At 42.3% G+C, this 27,326-nt stretch overlaps 1 protein-coding gene across 2 annotated transcripts in view; it reads left to right on the forward strand.

The window, feature by feature from the left end:
- The window catches only part of amot (angiomotin), a 152,900-nt gene that overhangs the window by 118,500 nt on the left and 7,074 nt on the right, over nt 1-27,326 (forward strand). For both annotated transcript variants that reach the window (XM_073479540.1, XM_073479541.1), the window contains 5 exons: nt 8,599-8,748; nt 11,448-11,644; nt 13,204-13,332; nt 13,593-13,831; nt 16,570-16,821. In XM_073479540.1, the coding sequence (XP_073335641.1) occupies nt 8,599-8,748; nt 11,448-11,644; nt 13,204-13,332; nt 13,593-13,831; nt 16,570-16,821 (967 nt within the window). The remainder of the gene's footprint in view (nt 1-8,598; nt 8,749-11,447; nt 11,645-13,203; nt 13,333-13,592; nt 13,832-16,569; nt 16,822-27,326) is intronic.

Genomic DNA, 27,326 nt, shown 5'->3' on the forward strand with positions numbered 1-27,326 from the left:
GGAGGGAGTCCTTGTCATGCCAATTTACATGCACTATTATTTATTGCGTTAACATCTACTAGCTCAATTTCTGGGTTAAAGATGTAGAAGTGGAACACCAGGGTGTCCGCGGGGTTGTAAAAAGTATTAAAAGGTAGTAAATTAAATTAGCAAAAATTAAGGCCATTAAAAAGTATTAAAAAGTAATAAACGTCATCTGACGAGGTATTAAATTTTCGAACCACTATCCAACCTTGAGTTTTTTTTCCATTTGTGGTAAGTGCAGGCCTATCTCCTAAAAATCACGTTAATTTATTTATATAAATTATATGTGCGAGTAGGACCTGAGAGGTATCAATGATGTGATGTCAGACAGTTTGCAACACGGTAAAACTATTTGCGCCTCAGTCTATGCTCCAGCTGGATTGCACACGGCTGGCTTGCTGCCAAAAGTTTCCAAAAGTTCGCTACTATTGACGAGGTCATGGGGAAATGTAATTTTTCAGACCTCTGGTTAGAGGACTCAAGATTCAAAGACTGGCTTAGGCCAGTAGTTGGTAACAGCTGAGAGGCTTATTGCCACGTCTGTAAAAAGACAATGAATATCACTTGGATGGGAGTGAATGCCGTCAGGTCACACATGGAGTCTAATAGCCACCAAACAAGAATGCGTGGACGTAGTGAGCAACTACCAATTTCGATGTTCTACGCTAGTGCGACGGCTACATCACCGCAAACCTCCACCGCTCTCCCACAAGCCACTGCCAGTGGTAGACCTACCAGCACCGTGAGTAGACCTACGACAGACGTCAGACAGCAAACTCTATGCCCCACTTCAACGTTGCGAGCTGAGGTTCTGTGGTGCCTTGAAACAGCGACTAAACACCACTCATACAACTCCAATTGCCTAACTCAAAGGTAGACTGACTCTCTCTCTTTCTCTCTCTCTCTCTCTCTCTCTCTCTCTCTCTCTCTCTCTCTCTCTCTCTCTTAATTCAATTCAATATGCTTTATTGGCATGAATGTAACAGAGACAGTGTTGCCAAAGCGTTAAGTAATGAAATTACAAAAAAATTAAAAAGAAAAAGCAAAAGCAAAAAGGTACAATTTGTAAAATCAAGAAAATAGTAGAGGGAATTATTCAAAGTTATCAAATCATTTACTATAATAACAAAATTATATACAGCAGTCTATAACCATGTTATAGTAGGAAAATGTAATCATTAAATTATTTATAGATCAAATAAATGTAGTTGACTGATATATACAAGAAATAAATAAATAATTAAGAATGAAACAATTAAAAAGAAGTCAATACTGGCTGTCCTCAGGTCATGACATGAGGTGATAAATTTTGGGCATTTCCCCAAGTAAATATGGGAGTTTCTCTGTCTGTTATGTTCTCCCTCTCCCTCTCTGTCTCTCTCTCTCTTTCTCCTTACTGCTACCTTACTCCTTTTGGAAAGGAATTATTATTTTATATACTCGTCACTTTACTTTTTACAGAAGTCCTTTAATTAAACATTTCTGTTTTTAAACTTTTTAAACCTTTTCTGATTTTCATTTGTCATTTTGTCTTCATTGAGATAGAATGATAGTGAAAGAAAGAGTGTAGCGCTGGAGAAGTGGTGTGTGCTCTTCCTACACATAACAATGAAATATTTTTTTGCCTTGGGTTAGGATTAAATAACAAATAATTGTGTATAGGTCAGTGTTTTTATTGAGGCAAAAAAGTAACAAAGTATCCAGTAATAGTAGATACTTGATTTAAATTGTAAGCATCACTACACTTATTCACTCAGAAAGTTACATTGAACAATGGCGACTGAGCGAGAGAGGATACTTTTGGAGCTGGAGCTGATCGATATTGAAGAACAAATGCTTCTAGTGCAAATGTTAAATACCAAACGAAGGAGAAGACGTGTGAGGAGGTGGTCTGTACGTCCTTTGAACGCTGCGACCCGGAAATGATGTAACGCGAACCAATCACAGCCCTCGAGGTCCGCGTCGCATGTCCCTGCTGTCTGCGCCGTTTCGACGCGTAGTTAGGATTTTTGGGAGGTGCGCGTCAAGTGACGCAGATGTTCGGCGTAGGGGTCTGCGTCGACGGCGTAGCTACGGCGTAGGTACGCCGTCGACCTGACGCAGAACCATAAATCCCGCTTTACCCGCCAACTCATCCTGCTCAGATGGAAAAAGACCTCACCACCTTCCTGTAAACTTTAGGAGGATGATTTAATGTGGCACCTCAAAAATTGAATAACTCAGGCACATAATTCAGGGTTCACTTAAAAGGTTTCTGAAAAGCTTTCAGCTTTCATGTTCCTAACATGAAAATATATATTGTTTCTTTCTTGTGTTATTAGGGCCTGAGCACTGACAGTGCGAAGGCCCTATTGTATCTGTAAGGATTCTTATTATTATTCTCCTTCTCCCTTCCATTCGACTGCATATTTGGCGGCCTGAACATACTCCAAAACTCACCAAACTTGGAACATACGTCACATACGTCACATATTTCAGGACTTTAGTATGTTCGCAGACACACCAAATTTGGCCCGTAGCTTCTAACCCATGAGTACGTTAATTCGATACCATAACTGCCCTCAGGCGCGGCACGACAGCTCAGTAGCGCCTCCTAATGCCCCCCTTATGGCTTTTCCCATTTTGTACATACCCATTTCCTGCCTTGTACTTTTACTAACTCCTCCTACAGATTTAACACCACAGACTTCACATTCACTAAGTATCATCCTCAGACCTTGAAGATGAAAACTTATTTAAAAGCTTTCGCCTCCGATATACCTGGTGGGCGTGGCGGTGCGGTCAATTTCGCTGCTTTGCCATTGTAACAGGCATCTCCATGTATGGTGTGTGTTGGACACAAATTGTCCACTAGGTGGCACTGTTGTGTTTTGGGTCACATGTATTCCATTTAGGTAGGAACCTTTCCACAGGCAACGGGCGAGCACACATCTAGGTGCGCGCCCTCCGATGGCGCCACAGCCTGACATACGTGGGTCGAGGGCCCGTTCATCACTGCTTGCAGTTTTAATTTCTAATTTGTATTTTTATCTTTTACCCTCTTCATTGTTGATTAATGTCGTATGTTATGACTGTGTCAGTATATGTGTGTATTGTTATGTGCAATGGTATGTTTTACGTATTCAAAATTTAATAAAAATATTCTATATCTATATAGGGACCAGATAGCTCATACAATAATTGATTGGGATTAAAAAAGCAGGCACAGTTGTACTAGAAAAATCTGCTCACTTGTAGAATAACCTCTTCCTGTTTTCTTTTTCACATTCTTGTAGTTAAGGTGAGCAGAATGGTTATCATAGACATATCAGAGGTCATGATCTGAGTTCCAGAAGCATCTTTACCAACACACTGGCGTCACTGTTTGTTTTACTCTCCAGTCTTCCTCCTTGGCTGTAGTGCTCCATATTTTCTCTTCCATCTCTCCATCTTTCTCTCCCTTTTTTTCACCTACTGTAACAAGGTTACAAGGTTCATTTATTTATCATTTAACAACACCAGGGTTGCAAAACGAAACTGAAAAAAATTATATGATGGTGTGTTGAGAATGAATTGAGTCTCAGAGCCTGAGGAATAAAAATGCTCTGTAGTCTGGTGTTAAGGCACCAGAACACAACAGATACTGCTGTATTTTTTGCCAGATGAAAGCAGGGTGAATAGACTGTGGCTGGGATGGGTGTCGTCTTTTTGCACCTTTGGGCTCTGTGCATACATCTCAATTCACCAATATCACTGATTAGAGCCCTGTGTGGGATTTTTGAGACTTTTTGTATGTGGACTGTGCACTAATTTTGAAATATGTATGTTAATTGTAATTGATCGTATATTGTTCTTATAAAAATAAAATATTGTACTGTAAAATATTGATCTGAAAAGAAACTAGCAACTATAGCTGTCAAATAATAAATGCAGTGGAGTAAAAAGTACAATATTTCCCTCTGTGTAGTGGAGTGGAAGAAGCAGCAGAAAGTGCAACTGAAATACAGTGCTTGCAGTGATGGCAAGCAGATGTGATAAACATGAGAGGGATGATGATGGTTGTCTTAGGAGAGTAAAATATTGGCATGTCGTTTATAATCTTTCCAGCACTGCATCTCACCACCTAGCTCTTGGGTAACAATATAGCATTAAAGGGGAATTGCCGTTTTTTACAACCTGGACCTTATTTCTAGCATAAAATACTATCATTTACTCACCCAGATAACTTTGGTGTCATTTGGAGTCGTTCGGACGAAATTAGATCCAGTGGAGCGCCGTGTATATCCATATAATGTGAGTGATTGGGGCACCGAAGCGCAGCCTCTATATAAGGCATTATCTGCCGCGAAACTAGTTCATTTCACCAAGATTTTGTTATGATACGCTAGTGCTATTCCCCTCTGAGTCCGGGGTTGCCTGTTATCAACATCTGGGGTCTGTAGGTTGACCTACTAACCAGAGTACACGGATGAGGAGCTCGTTGAAAGGAGGATGCGGAGGCAGAGAGAAGAACAGCTGGCCAAAGAACAACAAATGGCTGCACGTCCGCAAATAGATGGTAACTGGTGGTGTTCTTGTGGACAATGTTCATCTATGACAACAGAGGAGGAATGCCTCTGTCGCTCAGAGTGGGATTTGAGGCCAGGAGATACGCGTCTGGATGTCTCAATAAATGTCTGTATCACAACACTGGAGGATTTCCGTTCAATGATAAACCGGGCTGTGGTAGAGACTTTTTTTCGTGTCCCGAAAGTCAACTGGAAGACCCAGCCAAAGCCTGCAGGAGTAAGTAGCTCACACACATGCATAGATTGTTTATTTGCCTTCAATTTGTTTGCTTGTAGGGGGTAGTAGGTCAGAGGTTAGTAGGTCAACCTACAGACCCCAGATGTTGATAACAGGCAACCCGGGACTCAGAGGGGAATAGTACTAGCGTATCATAACAAGATAATGAACTAGTTTCGCGGCAGATAATGCGTTATATAGAGGCTGCGCTTCGGTGCCCCAATCACTCACATTATATGGATATACGCGGCGCTCCACTGGATCTAATTTCGTCCGAACGACTCCAAATGACACCAAAGTTATCTGGGTGAGTAAATGATCGTATTTTATGCTAGAAATAAGGTCCAGGTTGTAAAAAATGGCAATTCCCCTTTAAGTAAACACAACTCTTGTCTCAGGCTCAAACCACCACACTGTTGTCATTGTCTTTCAATCTGCTGTGTTACCAACTGCTGACATCTCTAGCTGGCTAGCCAGCTACCTCACTGTCATTAGCAAGCAGATGTCATATATAGTAAGTATGAGTGACATGACAGTTGTCAGGAAAAAGTGTCAACGTTATATTAGTTATATTGTAAAGGAAAAAATGATGGGGTCATTATTTATTAACTTTCCAGTATGTATTTCATTCACAAACCAGTTAGCAGCTTACCATTAAGACATTACCTCACTCTGTCCATAACAACGTCTACTCAGCTGTGTTGCACTCTGCTACATGTTCCGCTGGTGCTGCTGAGTCTGGTATTGTTGCTAATAATGGAGTCTGAGCATGTGCTGCTGGACAAAGAAATCACCCCAAGCATCATTTTCTGCATTATATGGTCTGTAAAAAAGTTTTCATATTGCCACGTATCGGAAACCATCTAAGCCCACACCGATGTAGATGTCAGCGATAGGCCCATTTTAGGGCCATATTGGCAGGAGGCTGACCGCCAGCCTTCCTGTCCTGGGCTGTGCACAACCATGCTAAGCTGCCAACCATGAACCTGTTCCTTCTCCTTCCAACCTCCCTCTTCTCAACCTTTTAATCTTGTTTTCATCTCCCACCATCACTCTCTTTTTGTCTCTCCACCCATCATCCCTCCATCCTGGATGTGATTTGGTCAGGATCCAGGAGGCATGTGGGTGGGGAGTTGTCCCATAAAGGACAGGAAATGGGCCAAAGCAGGCCCAGAACCAGCCTCTGATACACAAGGTCCACTTGTTGTCAGAACAAAAGCTGCAAGCTTTTCTCTAGCACTGTCCTGCTCTTGACAAAAATGAAAGAGCCTTTAGATTGTTAGCTGTCAGCTTGCCTTGTCTAAGGTCCTCTTAGCTCTGTCTTTCTCTCTGCTTTTCTCTCCACTCTTTTCTTTTATTGTCCTGCTTTTATAGATAGTTGCACCAATCTTTATCACTCTATTGAGCAGTAGTAAAGGCTCCAGTTCAGAGCAAGTTGAGTGACTTAAAGGGTTACTCCAATTTTACACATGAAAGTGTGTTCACAGGTCTTGAGGAGTACTACTGCATATGTGAAAAAGGTAGTATGAAGCCTTTTGTGGCTCAAGAGGAAGCTGCATGTAATCTAATAAATTGCCTCCAGTGATGTCACTCAGTGGTGAAGTTGCATTGTGGGCAATGCAGGTGCCAGATGCCTGATACTGCTGTATCAGTTATACCATTTGTTTTTAAAATGTCTGTAATGAGTCCAACCACGTTATAGGACTGTAATGCTAGGCTAGTGGACTGCATTTCAAAACATGGCACCTACATCTCCCCAAGTGCTGTAAATACACTTTGCTGGGGGTGCCACGGTAGCTCAGGTGGTAGAGTGCGCATCCCATGCACAGAGGCCTTGTCCTCACTGCAGCAGCCCTGGGTTCAAGTCCAACCTGCAGCCCTTTGCTGCGTGTCATCCCACCTCTCTCTCATCCCATTTCCTGTCATCACTCCAAGCTGTCCTGTTAATAAATTCATAAAAGGCTAAACAAAATTAGTTTAAAATACACTTTATTGTGTAACATTGTTGGAGTTACCCTATAAGGGACAAGTGCAATGAACACAGTGTCATCTGTAATCCATCCAAGATTTTTTACTTGTTTGGACACTAAACAATGAAAATACACCTGCAAAAACATCATGTTAAGTACACATTTGTTAAATAAATAAACTCAATTTGGCCCAACTTCTGTGCACAACCTCATTGTATCAATTTCTAAGCTGCATTAGTCCCCTGCCATCTTGACATTTTTCACTTTTTGAAGAGGTTTGACCTTTTGTTGGCTCTGTTGTTCTTATAATAATTAACCTATCCATCACCTCTGGCTTTGCAGACCCATTTAAAACAGCCTCTGTTCAGCTGCTTCTTTAAAAGCCCAGACCCCATCCATCCAATTTGGATGGATTTCCAAAACAGATTTCCAACCCACTTTAAAATTGCCTTTCATCTCTAAAATACTGAAAAAAAATTGTCATCTACCAGCTCCCTCAAGTTGCTGAGGGAAACAATATTTTTGATAAATTTTAATCAGGCTTTTGCCAAAAACACAGTTCTGAAACCGAGTTACAAATGACATCCTTATACAAGCTGACGGGAGAACATTCCATCCGGGTCTTTCGATACCATTGATCGCACAATCCTCATCTATAAATGATTTAATTAGGTATGTTGGTATCACAGGAAAAGCCATAGATGTGTTTGTTAAATAGGACTAAAACCAAAGCTTTTTGTGTCTATGGGTAATTATGTGTCACCACCTGCTCCGATGTTATATGGGGTGGCTCAGGGGTCAGACCTTGCCCCCATTCTGTTCTCTCTGTATATGCTCCCCCTGGGCAAGATAATCAGTCAATTTTGTTGTATCGTCTATCTTTGCTATGTGGATGACACTCAACTATATGTCTCAGTACAACGTCACGATTACTCCAACCTAACACTCTCCACAACTATGTAACTGCTGTAAAGAATTGGATGTCACATAATTTCCTCCAACTTAACTCAGACAAAGCTGAGATCCTTATTATTGACCCCAACAATTCTACAAATAATATTCTCCAGCATATTGCTCCACTCACCCCCTCTGTCAAACACACCGGAAATCAACTTCTTCTTCCCCACTCTAAAAACAGCAGTTGCCAGGGGCAGCACAGCGCAACTTCCTGTGTTGGCTTTTAGAGCAGCAAAGAAGAAGTGATTTCCAGTGTGTAATGTTAAGCAGAGCTAGCGGAGCTAACTGGGAAGTAGCAGGATCCCGTTTCTAAATTACATGGTATCGGATTGGTGCAAAGACTCACGTACTTGCCGATACCAATACCTGCATTTTCGGCAGTATCGACAGCATTTCCGATACTGGTATCCTAATCGGAATAACGCTATCAAAAACACACCCCTTTAGCCTGGTTCTCCCATGATCTCAAGGCTTGCTCTGTGTGATTATGGTATCATTTGAGTGTGTTTGCTGTTTTTGCATGTTGTTATGGCTATGTTTTGTATTGCATGTGTGCCTGGTCCTCTGTGCTTCATGCTTCTCTTGTTCAATTCATATTGTTGTGATGTAAAGCACTTTGTAGCTTGGGTGTAGAAAAGTGCTATCTAAAGGACTAACACCGTAACTCTGATTTCTGTTGATTGGGAACAAATCAAGGTATACAATAAGCCAATATGACCAAGCAAGTTTTTTAGTGCTGGACTTATTTCTTGGTGTGTAGCAAATTTGAAGTCTTAAACCATCAAATAACCTCACAGACAGCAGGCTCTTGTGTAAAGGTGAATAAGCATAGCAGAGGTACCATCATGTAAGTATTGCCATCTGTGTGTGTGTGTGTCCGCAGCTGAAAAAGAAGCAGGTTTACGTGGAGAAGGTGGAGAGGATGCAGCAGGCTCTGGCTCAGCTCCAGGCAGCCTGTGAGAAGAGAGAACAACTTGAGCATCGACTCCGTACAAGGCTGGAGAGAGAGCTGGAGTCACTACGCATGCAGCAGGTAACACACCAGGCCTGTCTCCCAATAAAAATCTTTTTTTCATTTGTGAATAATTTTTAGTTAAGTCATGTTGACAGAAAGAGCATGTATACATATATAGATATACTTTTGAACTAATTAAAATAAATATGTTTCAGAAAATAAGATTTTTTCATGGTATGTTGTACATACCATGAAAAAACCTTTTGGAGGAAAACTCTGGTCAGAGGAAACAAAAACTGAGTTGTTTGACCACACTGAGCAACAATATGTTTGGAGGAGAGAAGGTGAGGCCTTTAACCCCAAGAACACCATACCTACTGTCAGGCATGGTGCTGGTAGTACACTGCTCAAAAAAATTAAGGGAACACTTAATCGTCACAGCATAACACCAAGTCAGTTAAACTTCTGGGATATCAATCTGTCCATTAAGGAAGCACAAGTGATTGTGAATCAATTTCTTTGGTGCAAATGAAAGTGACAACAGGTGAAATGGAGAGGCAAAAGCAGGAAAACTCCCAAAAAGGGAATGGTTTTGCAACTGGTGGCCACAGACAATTGCTCTCTGCTGATCCTTCCTGACTGATTCTTCTGTAGTTTTGGGTTCTGCTAGTGTCCTTGTCACTACTGGTAGCATGAGGTGGTACCTGCAGCCCAATCAGGTTGCACAGGTAGTCCAGCTCCTCCAGGATGGCACATCCATATGTGCGGTCGCAAGAAGGTTTGCTGTGTCTCCCAGCACAGTCTCAAGAGCATGGAGGAGATACCAGGAGACCGGCCGTTACACAAGGAGAACTGGACAGGGCCTTAGAAGGGCATCAACCCAGCAGCAGGGACAACATCTGTTCCTTTGTAAGAGGAGCACCAGGAGGAGCACTGCCAGAGCCCTATTAAATGACCTCCAGCAGGCTACTACTGTGTATGTTTCTGACCAAACTGTCAGAAACAGACTCCATGAGGGTGGCATGAGGGCCCGACATCCTCTAGTGGGACCTGTGCTTACAACCCAGCACTGTGCAGCTCAATTGACATGTGCGAGGGAACACCAGAATTGGCAGGTCCGCGACTGGCACACCGTTCTCTTCACAGATGAAAGCAGGTTCAAACTAAGCACTTGTGACAGGCGTGAAAGAGTCTGGAGATTCAGTGGTGAATGTTATGCTGCCTGTAACATCATCCAGCATGACCGGTTTGGCGGTGGGTCAGTGATGGTCTGGGGAGGCATATCCTTGGACAGTCACACAGACCTCCATGTCATAGTCAACGGTACCCTGACTGCTGTTAGGTACTGTGATGAAATCCTCAGAGTGATTCTCGAGGAGCTCACTGATGCCCTGATCCAGGTCTGGGAGGAGATCTCCCTGGACACCATCTGCTGACTCATCAGGAGCATGCCCAGATGTTGTCGGGAGTGCTTACAGGCACTCGGGGGGCCATACACACTACTGAGACACAATATGAGTTGCCATGATAAAATTCATAGAAGTTGGATCAGTCTGTGATTTCAATGTTTTACTTTGATTTCCAGTGTGATTTTGAATCCAGCCCCTCAGTGGGTTTATGATTTTGTTTTCCATTGATAGTTGTTACATCATTTTGTTCTCAACAAATTCTACAATGTACATCAGTAAAGATTTTCAACTACAATAATTTGTTCATCAAGATATAATGTGTGATTAGAGTGTTCCCTGCATTTTTTTGGGCAGTGTATTATGCTGTCCCAAACACACATCAAAATTGGTAAAGGAATGGCTAAATCAGACTAGAATTGAGGTTTTAGAATGGCCTTCCTAAAGTCCTGACATGAACCCCACTGAGAACATGTGGACTGTGCTGAAGAAACAAGTCTGTGCCAGGAAGCCAACATATGTAGTTGAACTTCACCAAAATTGTCAAGAGGAGTGGTTAAATATTCAGCCAGAGGACGACCAGAAGCTTGTGGGTGGCTATGGAAGGGAAATTTAACCAAATATTAGAATTACTGTATGTATATTTTTGATCTAGCAGATTTGGTCACATTTTCAGAAGTCCTATAATAAATTAATTATTGAACCAAACTTCATGAATGTTTTTGTGACAAAGTAGTTTTTGTTCCACACCATCAGTTTACAAGTGTATTAAAACCTTTGACCATGACTATATTTATAAAAGTACCTTTACTTTGGGGCGGCTGTGGCTCAGTGGGTAGAGCAGGTGACCAGCGACCTTCGAACCCCGGCTCCCCTGGGCGGAACTGAGCCACATGCCGAAGTATCCTTGAGCAAGATACTGAACCCCGAAATTGCTCCTGACGCGCAGTTAGCACCTTGTGTGGCAGCCTCTGCCGTCAGAGGGCCCTGCGATGAGCTGGCGACTCGTCCAGGGATATACCCTGGCCTCCGCCCATATGAACACTGGATTTGGCCCCAGTAAGCCCCGCAACCCCCCCAAAAGGGAGGATAAAGCGGCAACATTCCCGCGACCCTCACGGATAAAGCGGTCAAGAAAATGAACTGAACTGAACCTTTGCAACCTTGTGAACAGTTTTGGATTTTTTGAGGCTTGATTGATGTTCTTCCAAATAGTTTCCCAAGCCATTTTTTGAGAAATTGAGTTGTAGTAATTTTGCCAGGTTATTTCCCATGATAAAGAAAAGGGTTTATAGCAACTTTTCTTTATTTAGAAAGTTTCCCTTGTCTTGTTGGTATTGTACAGTTGATTTGTAAGTTTGTCCCTTCCAGCGTCAAGGAGGCACTCAAAGCAGTGGTGTGGTCCCATCCGAGTACAATGCCACAGCACTCATGGAACATCTAAGGGAGAAGGAGGAGCGGATCCTGGCTCTGGAGGCAGACATGACCAAGTGGGAACAGAAGTACTTGGAGGAGAGCGTGATGAGGCAATTTGCTCTGGACGCTGCCGCATCTGTTGCCACTCAGAGGTGCATGTTAATAATAGTTATTTCATTCTTCAAGCCATTTTTTCAGACATTGATACCTCTCAAAGGCCGCTCAAATGTAGATTAGCTAATTTGAAATTGCAGCATTATTCTCTGGTTCTTGTTGTTCTTATTGCTTAAGATTCATTACAATCATAGACAGTTTCTAAAGGAACCTTAGTAGTCTGCAGATTGGATTTCATATTTGCCACCATCTTTGTAAGATTTAAATTAAAGCAATTTGAGCAATGTAATGGAGCCTGAATGGAGCTCAAGTCCATCAAATCGTAACCACCTTGACCTTTCATTCAAGCCATATCATCCCTAAACATACCACACTTTATGTTCCTTGATTAGAAAAGTTGAACTTAACTTAGATGTTACACCCTGGTGAATTCCATACAATTAAGTACCTAACACCGAGTGGTCATTTGAGGAACTGCAGCGCCTGGGATTTCTTTTTTTTTACACAAGCCCCATTCACACTGCCCTTTCAAGACGAGAATCATGCCCCAATATACTGCCTCGCCATCTGTTTGAAAGTTACAGAGGCGGAGAGGAGGGACAGTTTAGTTCCGCCTCTGATCCACCACTGGAGGTAGTAACAGAGTCGCAGCAGAGACGAGACGATGTCTGTGAATGGAAAAGCCAGCAGCATGGGACAAAAGTGTGTTGATCTGATGGTGTTCAGTCTGACAACTAACAGATCCTTCACTCATCAAAGAAAATAGAAATGACTCACGCTTCAACCCACAAGGCAACGTTACAAGAACAAACAACAGTAATGTGGCAGCAATTGGTGTCTTCAGCATCTTATATGAGGAAAAAATACAGAATTTATACTTGGAGATCCTGTCTCTCCTCCTCCTCTTTGTCACATTTCTGCCCAGAAAACAGCAGCTGTCCCTGGCAGGCGGCTCCTTGCAGTTGAATGGCAGTGATTTTGTGATGTAATTTAGAGCAAAAAACGTTGTCCGTTTCCACGATGCATGGTGGGTCAGGATCTTAATCACAACACATTATAACTGCATCCATATGATTAGAAACAGTCAGCCGATACATGTTTAGATTAACAGGTGGAAACACGTTAAAAATACACTCAGATCTCACCGTTATGATGTGTACCATCACGCCTCTTTTGGTTCCACAACACTGGCATGCTGTATGAAATGACACACTGGAGCAGCTTTAAGCCGGCGCTGCTTGGTTCTGTATGAACAAACAAAGACGGTGTAAAGGCGAGCCTTCGTTGCGGCAATAATGCAAAATCTCTGTGTGAAAAGGGCTACTAACTTCTGTGGTTGGGTACTGCTAGTTTCAAATGGTCTCTTCATTTTAGGCACTAGCAGGAATAAATTGTATTTTAGAGTATCACTAGCCTTTTCATGTTTTAAAATGTGTGTTTTTTAACATTTTGCATGCTCTTTAAATGGCCTAATGGGAACACAAATCCCAGGATGAGACAACATTCAAAACAGGTCAGAAGTTAAGACTGAAGTGCTGTCGATGACCTACTTTTGAACACTGTTGTAATGTATTGGACGATCCCTTCTGTATTGCAGGGATACATCTGCAGTAGTGATAAGCCACTCTCCGAGTAGCAGCTATGACACGTCGGTGGAGGCTCGAATCCAGAAGGAAGAAGAGGAGATTCTCATGGCCAATCGGCGCTGTCTGGACATGGAGAGCAGGTAATATACTTCCCACATACAATCAGCCTCCCTGTGACCTGAATATTTACTGTACATATAAATGGATGGAGTTCAATGACATCTCACATGAACACCAAGTGGACCAGATCTAATATTCAACAATGTTTTGAGAGTTTTAAAGTCCGGACCAAATTAACTAAACTAGGGGTGAAAAAGCACTTGTGTAGCTCTCAGGGTCTCACTGTCCTGCAGTAACTGTGGGTCCATTTTGGTCCTCCCTCTCGCTCTGCCTAATCCAGGATAAAGAATCTACATGCCCAGATCATAGAAAAAGACGCTATGATCAAGGTGCTCCACCAGCGCTCCAGGAAGGAGCCCATCAAGTCGGATGCACCATCTGCCATGAGGCCCTCTAAGTCCCTGATGTCTATCTCCAACACTGGCTCAGGTGGTTCAGGACTGCTTTCTCACAGCCTGGGACTTAGTAGCTCACCCATCACTGAAGAACGCAAGGACACTAGCTGGAAGGGCAGCCTGGGTAAGAACCAGCAGTCCTCACAATTGAGAATTACTTCACATTCAGCCACAATCATAGACAACATATTTACTAATAATATGGAGAATAAAATAGTAAGCGGGCTTCTGGTTAAGGACATTACTGACCATCTGCCAGTCTTTGCCATATACGACTGTAATCATAAGCTAATGGAGGAGAGCAACATTAGGCATAGAAGAATGAGAACTGTCGAATCTGTGAATGCCTTCAGAACGGATCTTATGTCTCATGACTGGAGTGATGTTTTACAGGCCCAGGATGTAAACTCTGCTTATGAAATATTTCTAGACTCCTTCTTAGCACTATACAACAAAAGCTGTCCAGTCAGGCAAAACAAAAGGAAAAAGAAGAGCAGTGACAAACCATGGCTCACCAGGGGTTTACTGAATGCATGCAAGAAAAAGAACACTTTGTACAGGGAATTTATTAAATATAGAGGTAAAGACCAAGAAATCAAATACAAAAGGTACAAAAACAAATTAACAGATATAATGAGAAAATGTAAAAAAGAGTATTTTGATAATGAGCTAGAGATCAATAAAAACAACATTAAGAGAACGTGGGATATACTAAGTAAAATTATCAGAAACAAATCGACCAGCACTAGCTACTCTAGTCATTTTATTGACAATGGAAAAGTTGACAGTAACATGAATGAAGTGGCAGAAGGTTTTAATAAGTTCTTCGTCTTGGTGGGCCCCAAACTGGCAGGGGAAATAGTACCACCGGAGGAAAGCAGTGCAGAGCTAATTTATGGAAGTAGAAACCCAGCAACAATGTTCCTGAGAAAAGTTGATGAGAAAGAGATTATTGAACTTGTTAATAAATTCAAAAATAAAAGATCTACTGACTGGAATGGAATTGATATGATTTTAGTTAAGGAAGTAATTTCAGCCATTGTAGTGCCTCTAACCTACATCTGTAACCTATCCTTCCAGTTGGGCTGCTTCCCAGACAAAATGAAAACAGCGAAAGTAATCCCACTGTTCAAAGCAGGAGATAAAAATTCATATACAAATTACAGACCAGTCTCACTTTTATCTCAATTTTCAAAAATACTTGACAAACTTTTTGTTGCCAGACTGGACTGCTTTGTTGAAAAACATAAATTATTAATTGAATGTCAATACGGGTTCAGAGACAGTAGATCAACCTCGGCCTTGATGGAGCTTATGGAAGAGCTTTCAAGTGCAGTTGATTAGAAGAAGTTTGCGGTGGGGGTTTTCATAGACCTGAAGAAAGCGTTTGACACGATAGACCATGATATTATGTTGAAGAAAATGGAAAGGTTTGGAGTAAGAGGAGTGGGACTGGAATGGCTAAAGAGCTACATCAGAAATAGGACCCAGTATGTACAGGTGGGTGATGCCATGTCCAAGACAGCAGATATTACATGTGGCGTGCCGCAGGGTTCAATAGTTGGACCAAAATTATTCATTATGTATATAAACAACATCTGTCATGTGTCCAACATTTTAAAATATGTCATTTTTGCTGATGACACCAATATTTTCTGTATAGATGACTGTTTACAGAGGTTAATGGAGAAGGTGACAGTAGAACTAGGTAAACTGAAATTGTGGTTTGATGCAAATAAGCTATCTTTGAATGTGAAAAAAAACAAATTTATGATTTTTGGAAATCGCAAAACCCACTTAACAACTCAGGTAAACTTAAGGATAGAGGAGATGGAACTAGAAAGAGTATATGAAAATACATTTTTAGGAGTAAGGATAGACCACAAATTCAGTTGGAAACCACAGGTGAACCAAGTCAGATCCAAAATTTCCAGAAGCATCGGTGTGATGAACAAAGTCAAACACCTTCTAAACTTCAGATCTATGAACCTCCTTTACTGCACCTTGATTCTGCCATATTTAGCTTACTGTGTTGAGATATGGGGTAATGCCTGCAAAACTACGCTACAGACAGTATGCACAGTACAAAAAAAAGCAATAAGAATAGTAAATAATGTTGTTTTTTATGATCATACCAATTCACTATTCATAAAGACAAAAGCACTTAAATTCATGGACTTGGTAGACCAGAAAACTGCATTAGTCATGTACAAATCCAGAAATAACCTGCTTCCTTCCAACATACAATCCATGTTCAGAGAGAGGGGGGGGGGGTTACGCCCTCAGAAACAAACTAAATTGGAAACAGCCCGTCTACAATACAGATATGAAAAGCAGGTGCATTTCTGTTTGTGGTGTGAAGTTATGGAATGCATTACCTGATGAACTAAAATACAGTAAGAATGTGCTAATATTTAAAAAAAGGTACAAAGATATGATGATAGATAAATACAGACTTGCTCTTGGGTAACTAAACAATGGAGAGCAATGAGTATTATAATTATCACTACCTATGAAAAGATAGATGTATGTATGTATGTATGTTTGTATCTATGTATGTGAATGTATAATATACCTACGCATGTATGTGTGTGTAGGTGTATTTGTGATGCATATGTTTGTACGTAGGTGTGTATATGCTTCTTGTTTTGATTGATATGTAAGAAAAGGGGGGGCTATATATAAGCTGAGGCTTCCGCCCCTATCCTTTGGTTGTGACCAGAGTTTATACTCTCTGAGTGACCAATAAATTTCATTCATTCATTCATTCATTCATTCATCCATTCATTCACAGAGTATTTACCACTTGTTGCAAACTCAGTGTATATGAGTGACAATTGTTCTCTTCTCATGTTCATCCAGGGGTTCTGCTGGGTCCTGAGTTTCGTACAGAGTCTCTCAGGACGGAATCAATCTCTTCATCCCCCTCTCCGGTGCTTTCCACCCCGATGACTGCAGGCCACTCGAAGACAGGCAGCAGGGACAGCTGCACGCAGACTGAAAAGGGCCAAAATCAGGACACCAGCAAGCCTAGCACTCCAGCCCTGCAGAGCATGACACTGCCTGCCCGCCTGTCCAGCCCTAGCCCTGTCTACATCCCTGACCGCTTAGCAGGTCAGCTCACACTGTCTGTCAGACAAGTCATTATGAGCTTGAAGGCATGTCAGGCTCCCTACACACCCACAGTATGCCTCACTTGACGGGTACTTGGCGTAGTCTGGCAGTAACTACCCTAATTCTTTTACTAATGTAGGTTTAGCAACACAAGTGATGCTCTGGATGGTTTTAATCACCCGCTGTAGAGCCTTCCTTTTCTGGGCTGTTCTTGGTTTCTGTAGGAAGTGGAGTCTTTTCTGTGCTTTTTTAACCAGGGTGGTGAAGTGTGACGACTAAGTTATGTTCTCAGTGATGTCAGTGATGGTAATTCCAAGGTCTTTGCCTCCTGTTTTAAAATCAACACTCAGCTCATGGTTTTGCTGATATTGAGCAGTAGATTGTTCTCTGTGCGCCACTCTGCACGATTGTTGATTTCCTTCTAATATGAACTCTCGTCGTTGTTTATAATGTGTCGTCCTCATACTTCACTATAGAGTTCTCTTGATGTCTGGGAGTGCAGTCATGGGTGTACAGTGTGAACAGGAGGGGGCTGAGCACACAGCCCTGTGGCGTTCAGGTGTTGAGCACTAATGTAGGGGAGGTGCGACTGCCAATCCGTACTCTGGGGTATGTTTGTGAGGAAGTCCAATATCCAGTTGTACTAAAGCCCAGAGTGTTTAGTTTTCCAATCAGCTTCATGGGTGAGATTGTGTTGAATGCTGAGCTGAAGTCAACACAGCATTCTGATGTAGCTGTTCTTATTTTCCAGGTACCTGAGGACTGAGTATGGGCAGTAGATATGGCATCCTCTGTGGATATGTTGGTTCTGAAACCAAACTGGTGAGGGTCCAGGCTGGCAGGGATGTTGTCTTTGATGTGCTGGAGAACCAGTTTCTCAAAGTACTACATCAGGGTGGGGGTGTAAGCCACAGGGCGGTAGTTATTATGACCAGACACAGCAGACTTTTCAGGTACAGGAACAATGACGGCTATCTTGAGGCAAAAGGGAATAGTCTCCTGTGAGAGTGAGATGTCAGTAATAACATCAGTTAGCTGATCGGCACATGTTATTAGTACACAGCCAGGTATATTTTCTGGACCAGCAGCCTTATTTATATCGAGTCTCAGCAGGATTTTTCTCCGAAGTTGAGTCTTTGTTGAGGAGATCAAAGTAAGCATAAATTGTGTTCAGCTCATTCGGCAGCATAGCCCACACATGATGGGGGCACTCATGCTTTTGTATCCTTGTGTCTTTAAATCGCCTGCCACATGTCTTTATTGCCATTGGTGTTGAAGTCCTGCTCCAGTCTCTGTTGATGTCTCCGCTTTGCCTCTTTGATATCAGCTTTCAGTCTTGCTCTGTTGGTGTTGTATGCTTACTTGTCACCTGACTGAAAGGCAGCTTTTTTGCCTCTGAATAGAGCCCTCATTTCTCCATTCATCCAGGCCTTCTGGTTGTGGAATGATCTTACTGTCTTTGTGATCACCATGTCATCAACACTTTTGCTGATATATGATGTCACTGAAGATGTATATTCCTCAAGGCTGATGTTGTTATCCTGCATGACAGCATCTCTGAACATTTGCCAGTCTGTGAACTCGAAAACAGTCCTGTTGAACTGCTGTAGCTTCATCTGTCCACACTAAAACAGTTTTTACTGATGGTTTGACCCTCTTTATCAATCAGTAAGTAGGCAGAAGAAGGAGAGAAATACGATCTTATAGGCCAAAGTGAGGATGTGGGAGGGCTTTGTAGCTGTCAGGAATATTTGTACACACATGGTCCAGGATATTTCTTCCTCTGGTGGGGATCTGGACATGCTGGTGGAATTTAGTTAAAACAGTTCTGAGGATTGTTTGATTAAAATCACCAGCTACTATGACAATTCCATCTGGTTGTTTAGTCATGTTGCTGATGATGACATCATACAATTCCTGCAGTGCATTTTTTAGTTTGCATCTGGGGGGATGTACACAACAACAATAAAAAAAAAAAAACTGTTGAATTCTCTGGGCAGACAATATGGTCGACATCTTAGCATCAGAAATTCAACATCTGGTGAACACTGTCCATCTACTCTGACAGTGTTTGAGCACCAAGCATTATTTATGTAGACACAGAGCCCTCCTCCTCTCCTCTTACCGGAGTCCTGTGTTGGCTCTGAACAAGGACCGCCCATCCAGTATAAATATCTTGATCTGGGATGATAGGGGTTAACCATGTCTCTGTGAAGATGTGGGCACAGCAGTCAATTAAAAGTGTAGCACCCACCGTAAAGATTTGGTGTAAAAAACGATTGTCACATACATCTACTTTCTGTTGCCAGTAGGTGGCGCAATGACGATGACACCTGATTGGCCTGTAAATGTCCTCAGGCCAGTACTCATATCAAAAATGTTAAAATTTGGAGCTGATTTGTTTAGTACTCTCAAGTTAAAACAACTTTCTGTTTCAGGGTGAATTATGTATCATTTGCTTTACCTACTGGGAGTAGGTACTTCCTGTTGCCACTAGGTGGCACTATCACTATGACTTAATATGAGCATGTAAATGTCCTCAGGCCAGGACTCTAATCCAACTTGTGAAGTTTGGGACAGATTGCACAATGTATATTTGAGATACAACAACTTCCTGGTTAATGGCAAAGTGTAGACTCTTGTCACAATACCAGTGCACCCCCATGTGTTCCCACAAACACATCATCAAGGTCTCACGGCTTCTCTGACCACATTTGAGATGGATCTGGTCAACCCAGTAGGAGGAGAATGCCATCTCCTGTTGCCAGTAGGTGGGGCTATGACTATGAATGAATCTTGTCATGTAGATGTCCTCAGGCTTGAACTTTTATTATACAGTTTTGGGCAGATAGGGTAATGTTTATTTGAGTTACAACAACTTCCTGTTCCATGGCCAAGCATTGAAATTTGCCACGGTGCAATGACAATGACCCCTTATTGGCAAGCATATGTCCTCAGGCTGGAACTCCGTTACAGCCACAACCCAGTTGTTGGGCTTCGACCATTCAACACGCCTCTGAATTGTTATGTGTTTTAGACCCTGCACAAAGGAGGTCAAGTTGACTTTCTATGTCCACCATGTGGCGCTAGATAACACTCAGTACTGACACATTAGTAAATAAAGTAAATAAAGGGTAGACTCATGAAAATGTCATGTCAATGAAATAATGATTGTGACAAGTTATTAGTTGTGAACAACTTCCTGTTTCATGGTGAATAGTGTGTCATCATGGCAAAGCTGTTTGATTTAAACTCACAGGCTTCATTATTTATCATTCTCAAGTCTGTAAGACTTTGCAGATGACATATGTTTAACAGTTTAACAAGTTCGCAAAGTTTAATACATTTTCCAGCACGTTTAGCCACGCCAAAATGTGATTGTGTCCGGAAACTAACAATAATAACAACTACAATAAAAATATAATAAATAATTAAAGCTGCAAGCAGCGATGAACGGGCCCTCGCAGTCCACGCGCGTCGGGGTGTGCTGTTGTTGGTATTAAAAAATGTCCGCTGAAGTCCGAAGAACTCCTTGCAATATACATAAAGAACAAATAATGAGAAGACTACACTGTGTGACCCTACAGACTCTTAAACAGAGGTTTGTATCCATTAGCCAGCCAGCACTGCTGTCTGTTGGAGAAAGCCTGAATTTACAATCAAAAGTGAATGCAGTCAAGTGGTTCTTTCGTCATTTAGCAATAAAAGCGCCACCTATTGGCCAATTTACACCAATCCGTCATCGGGCCATGGAACACAATTAGCAAAAGTTTTGTGGTAGTGGGACCGTATTTCGGCAAGATATGCAAGACTGTATGGACTGGATCAAAATTGACCGCACTGCCACGCCCACCAGGTACAACACAGGCTGTTGAAGGTATGAGGATGCTGCTGAGTAAATGTGAAGTCTGTGGTGTTAAATCTGTAGGATGAGTTAGTTAAAGTACGAGGCTTAGAAATTGGGTTCGTACAGAATGGGAAAAGCCATAAGGGGGGTCATCGAAATTAACTGCACCCCCACGCCCACCAAGAACAAACTAGGCGAAAGCTTTTGACAACTTTTCATCATCATGGTATGAGGATGATACTTAGTGACTGTGAAGTCTGTGGCATGAAATCTGTAGGACAAGTTAAATAAAGTACGAGGCATAGAAATGGGTACGTACAAAATGGGAAAAGCCATAAGAGGGGCGTTAGGGGGCGCTACTGAGCTGTCATGCTGCGCATAAGGGCAGTTATGGTATCGAATTAACGTACTCATGGGTTAGAAGATACGGGCCAAATTTGGTGTGTCTGCGAACATCATAAAAACCCGAAAAAAATTCTCGGAAAAATGAGAATCGCCGCATGCCATTCAAGATGGCCGACTTCCTGTTGTGGCAAAAATTCCAACAAAAATAATTCCAGGCTAAATCCTTGACACCCATAAGTCCTGTAAATTTCATGACGATCCGAGAAAGTTTTTGGTCACATGACCCAACGTTAGGTGGCGCTATGGAGTCCTCTGGCCACACCCACCCCCAATCATGTTGAATTATCAAATTTTTCACCACATGTGACGTATGTTCCAAGTTTGGTGAGTTTTGGGGTATGTTCAGGCCGCCAAATATGCAATCTCGGGGATGGAAGAATAATAATAAAAAGAATTCCGCCTACAGATACAATAGGTCCTCGCACAAGATTTTCGCTCGGGCCCTAATAATCATTCGAAAAACAATAGGAACCTCGCAGGTTTCCTGCTCGGGCCCTAATATAATCCTTTGGATTACAGTAGGGTCCAGGGATGGAAATTAGCACCTGCCAAATGCGGGTGAATTTGTGTGCTGGCGGGTGAATTGAATCAGTTTACCAGCCACTGTGGCGGGTTCATTCCAGTCAGATCTGATCCAATCAATCTTAATGATCGATATCTTGGTTAAGGCATAACAGTGCGCTTTCCACAACCTTAGACTTAGATCCGGTCAAATTATATGTTTCTGATTGGACCAAAGTGTCAGTTGGACTTCACTAGCAAGCTTTCACTTGGACTCTTCACTGCTACTAATTATTACTCTGCGCTCCAGTCAGCAGAGCTGGCCGGAGCGCAGACTTTTGGCAGACTTTTCTATAACAGTTTCCACTTCCTTTGTGTGGGTCCAGTATGGTTAAACATAGGGAATAATGAAATACAGTAAATTCTATAGTTGCAAGTAGATATTGCTATATATTACTAACCTTCTAATCACCTAATGATGCAATTTCCACTTCCTTTGTGTGGGTCCAGTGCAGTTGAACATATGAAATATGTTCTAACCATCTAACCTTCATTTTGAATCACTTTGTCTATTCAGACTAGAGAAAATAAAAGTAATAATAATAAAATAATAGTAGAAAATAATATAGTATAACACTGAGCTTTGGTTCTGCTGCCTGGTAATTTTAGTCCAGTCTTCACAATATTATAGCCTACATTTAGATTTGGCTATATAATGAAAACATAAAACTGTAGGCTATGGCTGCAGCTTTAGATCTCAAAAGAATTAAAATACTGAACGCTTAATAATTATTATTTACTGAGATGTGCATCAACACATTATTCACACAGTATTCCAAAACTAATCAACATTTTTTCAAGTCAATATTTAATCAGTGCTTCCGTCTTGCAATTCTAGGGTTAAAACTAAACTTTGAATGGTAACTTGATGATCATTTTCTTATTTTAAAATTACGTGCGAGTTACGCTCTGATATCTGACATATGTGCATGCGAAATGTGGTTATCTTTTTGAGCTGCAGTTTATAAATGCCATTTTCAGTTGGCGTTAAATAAACGTAGGCCTAATAAATACTTGTATTTCACCCAAGGCACAAAGTGGAAAAACACAGCCATGGAAACGGCTTACAGCATAATACAGACAGGCTAAAGATTAACCTGAAGTTTACCTGATTACTGCTTTAGTATTTTTTCTCTTAGGACACACACACACTCGGCCCAGTTGCTCCGTACCGTGCTGAAGCATGATTGTCTCCCGCTGCCCTGCACTCACATTGTTCCGACTTCAACCGGGCCAGAGCACAGTTACCTCTTGTACATACATCATCATGTTGTAGCAGTCGCAGTACAATGGAGAACAGCACAGAGAACATAACTAACTTTACTAACTTTTTTGTAGCTTATTTTGTGTGGTTTTGGTCTTAAACAGCCCTCTCACATTCCTGGATTTCTTGATTATGCAAGGCAGCGTAATACGCATGATTATACGTCATGTCAACGTTGCACACACGTGCTTATGCTCATGCATGAGCAACTGTACCGTGCCGAATCACAAGTCTTCCAGCCTCGCCAGGGCCAAGGAAGTGTACCCTGCTTGAGTGCAGTACGGAGCACTCACACTAGTCAAACAAACTGGACTTTGGAGGTCAAACGTGCTTTGGCAGGATGGCCTAGTGTGTGACTAAGTGAATATTTAGGGCCCAAGCAGGAAACCTGCGAAGGCCCTATTGTATCTGTAAGGATTATTATTAGGGCCCGAGCAGGAAACCTGCGAAGGCCCTATTGTATCTGTAAGGATTTTTATTATTCTTCACCCTCAACAACGAGCGCATATTTGGCGGCCTGAACATACCTCAAAACTCACTAAACTCGGAACATATGTCACATGTGGTGAAAAATTTGATAATCTATCTAATCTCGAAACTTTGCACACAGCATCTGTTGACCCTCCTGACAAAAAGTTGTAAAAAGAATTTTGATATTCCAAAGAATACTCAAGTTATTAAGTAACAACTTCCTGTACATTTTGTTCCAAACAGGAAGTGTTGCATATCTCCACATCAGTCCGTCCGAATGACATGCAACTCAGGTTACTACTTCCCCATGAGACCCTAAGGCTCTGCGCAAAATTTTGGAAGATGACCACTAGGTGGCGCACTTTAAAGTATTTTTTCGCAAATCTGCAAAATCTCGCAAACCTACTTTTTCTAACTCCTCCCAGGCAGTTTCACCGATTTGCACAAAATTTTGCACACAGCATCTGTGGCCCCTCCTGACAAAAAGTTATCAAAAGAATTGTGATAGTCCAAAGAACGCCCAAAACATAGAACGACAATTTCCTGCACAGTGTGGTCAAACAGACAGTCTTGCATATCTCCACATTGGTCTGTCCGAATGACATGAAACTCAGGTTACTACTTCCCCATGAGACCCTAAGGCTCTGTGCAAAATCTCTTGATATAGGCCATGCCCCGACAGCAGCATGCCCCGACGTACGTGGACTGCGAGGGCCCGTTCATCGCTGCTTGTAGCTTTAATTAGGGCCCGAGTACGAACTGTGCGAAGGCACTATTGTATCTGTAAGGATTTTTTTTTAATTTCTTTTTCTGTTTCCTTCCATTTGACTGCATATTTGGTGGCCTGAACATACCCCAAAACTCACCAAACTTGGAACATACGTCACATTTAAGTGCTGCTATTAGAATTCAAAATGATTGGGGATAGGTGTGGCCAGGGGACTCCATAGTGCCACCTAATGTCGATTTGTCCCTGTGACATTTTTCTTGGATCGTCATGAAATTCGCAGGACTGATGGGTCTCAAGGATTTAGCCAGGAATTGTTTTTATCGGAATTTTTGCCGCAACAGGAAGTCGGCCATCTTGAATGGCGTGTGACAATATTCATTTTTCCAATGCTGTTTTCGGAACTTTAGGATAGTCGCAGACTCACCAAATTTGCTATGTAGCTTCTAACCCATGAGTACATTAATTCGATACCATAACTTCCCTCAGGCACGGCAAGACAGCTCAGTAGCGCCCCCTAACGCCCCCCTTATGGCTTTTCCATTCTATACGGACCCATTTTCTATGCCTCGTACTTTAACCAACTCGTCCTACAGATTTAACACCACAGACTTCACATTCACTCAGTAGCATCCTCATACCTTCAACGGCCTGCATTGTAAATGGTGGGTGTGGCGGTGCTGTCAATTTTGATCCTTCGCCATCACGCAGGAAGTCTTTATAACTTCAACATACATACATAGATACCGCCTCCTACAAGCACACACATCAAGGAAATCCGGTACGCTCTTATGTATCATGACCAGACGCACAAAAAACCCTCTTGGACCCATACCCTCAGTCCAACGGGAAGTCTGCCATTTTGGTTCAATATTGAGATTTTGCTGCCATTTTCTCCCATTTAAATCCCATTTCTATGCCTCGTACTTTAACTAACTTGTCCTACAGATTTAACACCACAGACTTCACATCCACTCAGTATCATCCTCAGACCTTGAAGATGATGTGTTGTCAACAGCTTTCACCTCCGTTACACCTGATGGGCGTGGCGGGGGGTGGTCAATTTCGATCCCTCGGCATAAGCAGGAAGTCCTTACAACTTCAACATACAAGTTCCCATCTACACCAAATTGCTCACACATGTAGAGGGTTTAACCCTCAATCCTTCTATGCATCAATACTGCGTCATATCCGTAGCGCCACCCACTGGACACAGTCACTGAAGATGTGAAAATGATCACTGTTGTGTTTTGTGTGACACGTAACCCATTGAGATAGGAAATTTCCACAGGCAACGGGCGAGCACACATCTGGGCGAGCGGCCTCCAACGGCGCCACAGCCCGACGTACGTGGGGCGAGGGCCCGTTCATCACTGCTTGCAGCTTTAATTAGGGCCCGAGCACGAATGTCGTGCGAGGACCTATTGTATCTGTAAGGATTTTTTTTTTCTTTTTCTTTTTCTTTTCCTTTTACTTCCATTCGACTGCATATTTGGCGGCCTGAACATACCCCAAAACTCACCAAACTCGAAACATACGTCACATTGGTGTGCTGCTATTAGAATTCAAAATGATTGGGGGTGGGTGTGGCCAGGGGACTCCATAGCGCCACCTAACGTCGAGTCATGTGACCAAAAAAGTTCATAGAGTCATAGGTCTCATCAATTTAGCCAGTAGTTATTTTTGTCGGAATTTTTACAGCAACAGGAAGTCGGCAATCTTGAATGGCGTGCGGCAATTTTCATTTTTCCGATACTGTTTTCGGGAGGATGGTTTCAGACTCACCAGATTTGGCACATTGCTTTTAACCCATCAGTACGTTAATTTGATACCATCACTGGCCTCAGGCATGGCACGACAGCTCAGTAGCACCCCCTAATGGCTTTTCCCATTTCATACATGTCATGCACATACATTCGAAATTCGGTACGCTTATGTATCATGACCAGACACACAAAAAACCCTCTTGGACCCATACCCTCAGTCTAACGGGAAGTTTGCCATTTTGGTTCAAAGTGGAGATTTCGCTCACATTTTCACCCATTTCTAAGCCCCGTACATTATTTAACTTGGCCTACAGATTTCATGCCACAGACTTCCCAGTCACTAAGTATCATCCTCATGCCTTGGTGATGAAAAGTTGTAAAAAGCTTTCGCCTATGTTATTCCTGGTGGGCGTGACAGTGCGGTCAATTTTGATCCTTCACCATAAGCAGGAAGTCCTTATAACTTCAACATACAATTTCCCATCTTCACCAAATTGGTCACACATGTAGAGGGGCTGGCCGTGAATACGTCTATGCATCAATACTGTGTTAAGTGAAAAGATGGCTCTATAGCGTCCCCTGGAATATTTCTAACTTGAAGCCCCACCTCCTACATGCACATACATGAACGAAATTCGGTATGCAAATCTGTCATGACCAGACGCACAAAAAACCCTCTTGGACCCATAATCTTAGTCCAAAGAAAAGTCTGCCATTTTGGTTCAAAGTTGAGATTTTGCTGCCATTTTCACCCATTTCAATGCCTCGTCTTTAACTTGTCCTACAGATTTAACGCCACAGACTTCACAGTCATTGACGCTGATCCTCATACTTTGATGATGAAAAGTTGTCAAAAGCTTTCGCCTACGTTATTCCTGGTGGGCATGACGGTCCAATCTTTCAATGGTTGACCATTGTAAGAGCCACGTCAATGTATGGTGTGTGTCGGACACAAACTGTCTTCTAGGTGGCTATGTTGTGTTTTGGGTCACATGCACCTATTTAGGTAAGAACCTTTCCATGGCAGCACACACTGGACACAGGAAGTCAGCCTCATATCAATCAATCAGATCTAATTTATATCACTATGTGCTGTGACGACAACATCATCCAATTTACATGACATTCAAAGGTTGTTTTCTCCAAATCATACACTACAACATGACATATAATTGATGGGTGAGCTCTAGGGCCACATAGTGGACACAGGCAAACTTGCCCTCTGTGTCTGCCCTCCGACGGCGCCACGGCCCGACGTACGTGGGGTGAGGGCCCGTTCATCGCTGCTTGCAGCTTTAATTCTTTTTCTTCCTTCCACGGGATCACATATTTGGAGGCCTGAACATACCCCAAAACTCACCAAACTCGGAAAATTCAGGTGAAAATTTTCATATTTTGACCTGATTGGGTGTGGGTGTGGCCAGGGGACTCTATAGCGCCCCCTGGAATAATTCAAACTTGAAG

Source organism: Pagrus major, chromosome 13, assembly GCF_040436345.1.
Source record: "Pagrus major chromosome 13, Pma_NU_1.0".
Taxonomy (NCBI): Eukaryota; Metazoa; Chordata; class Actinopteri; order Spariformes; family Sparidae; genus Pagrus; species Pagrus major.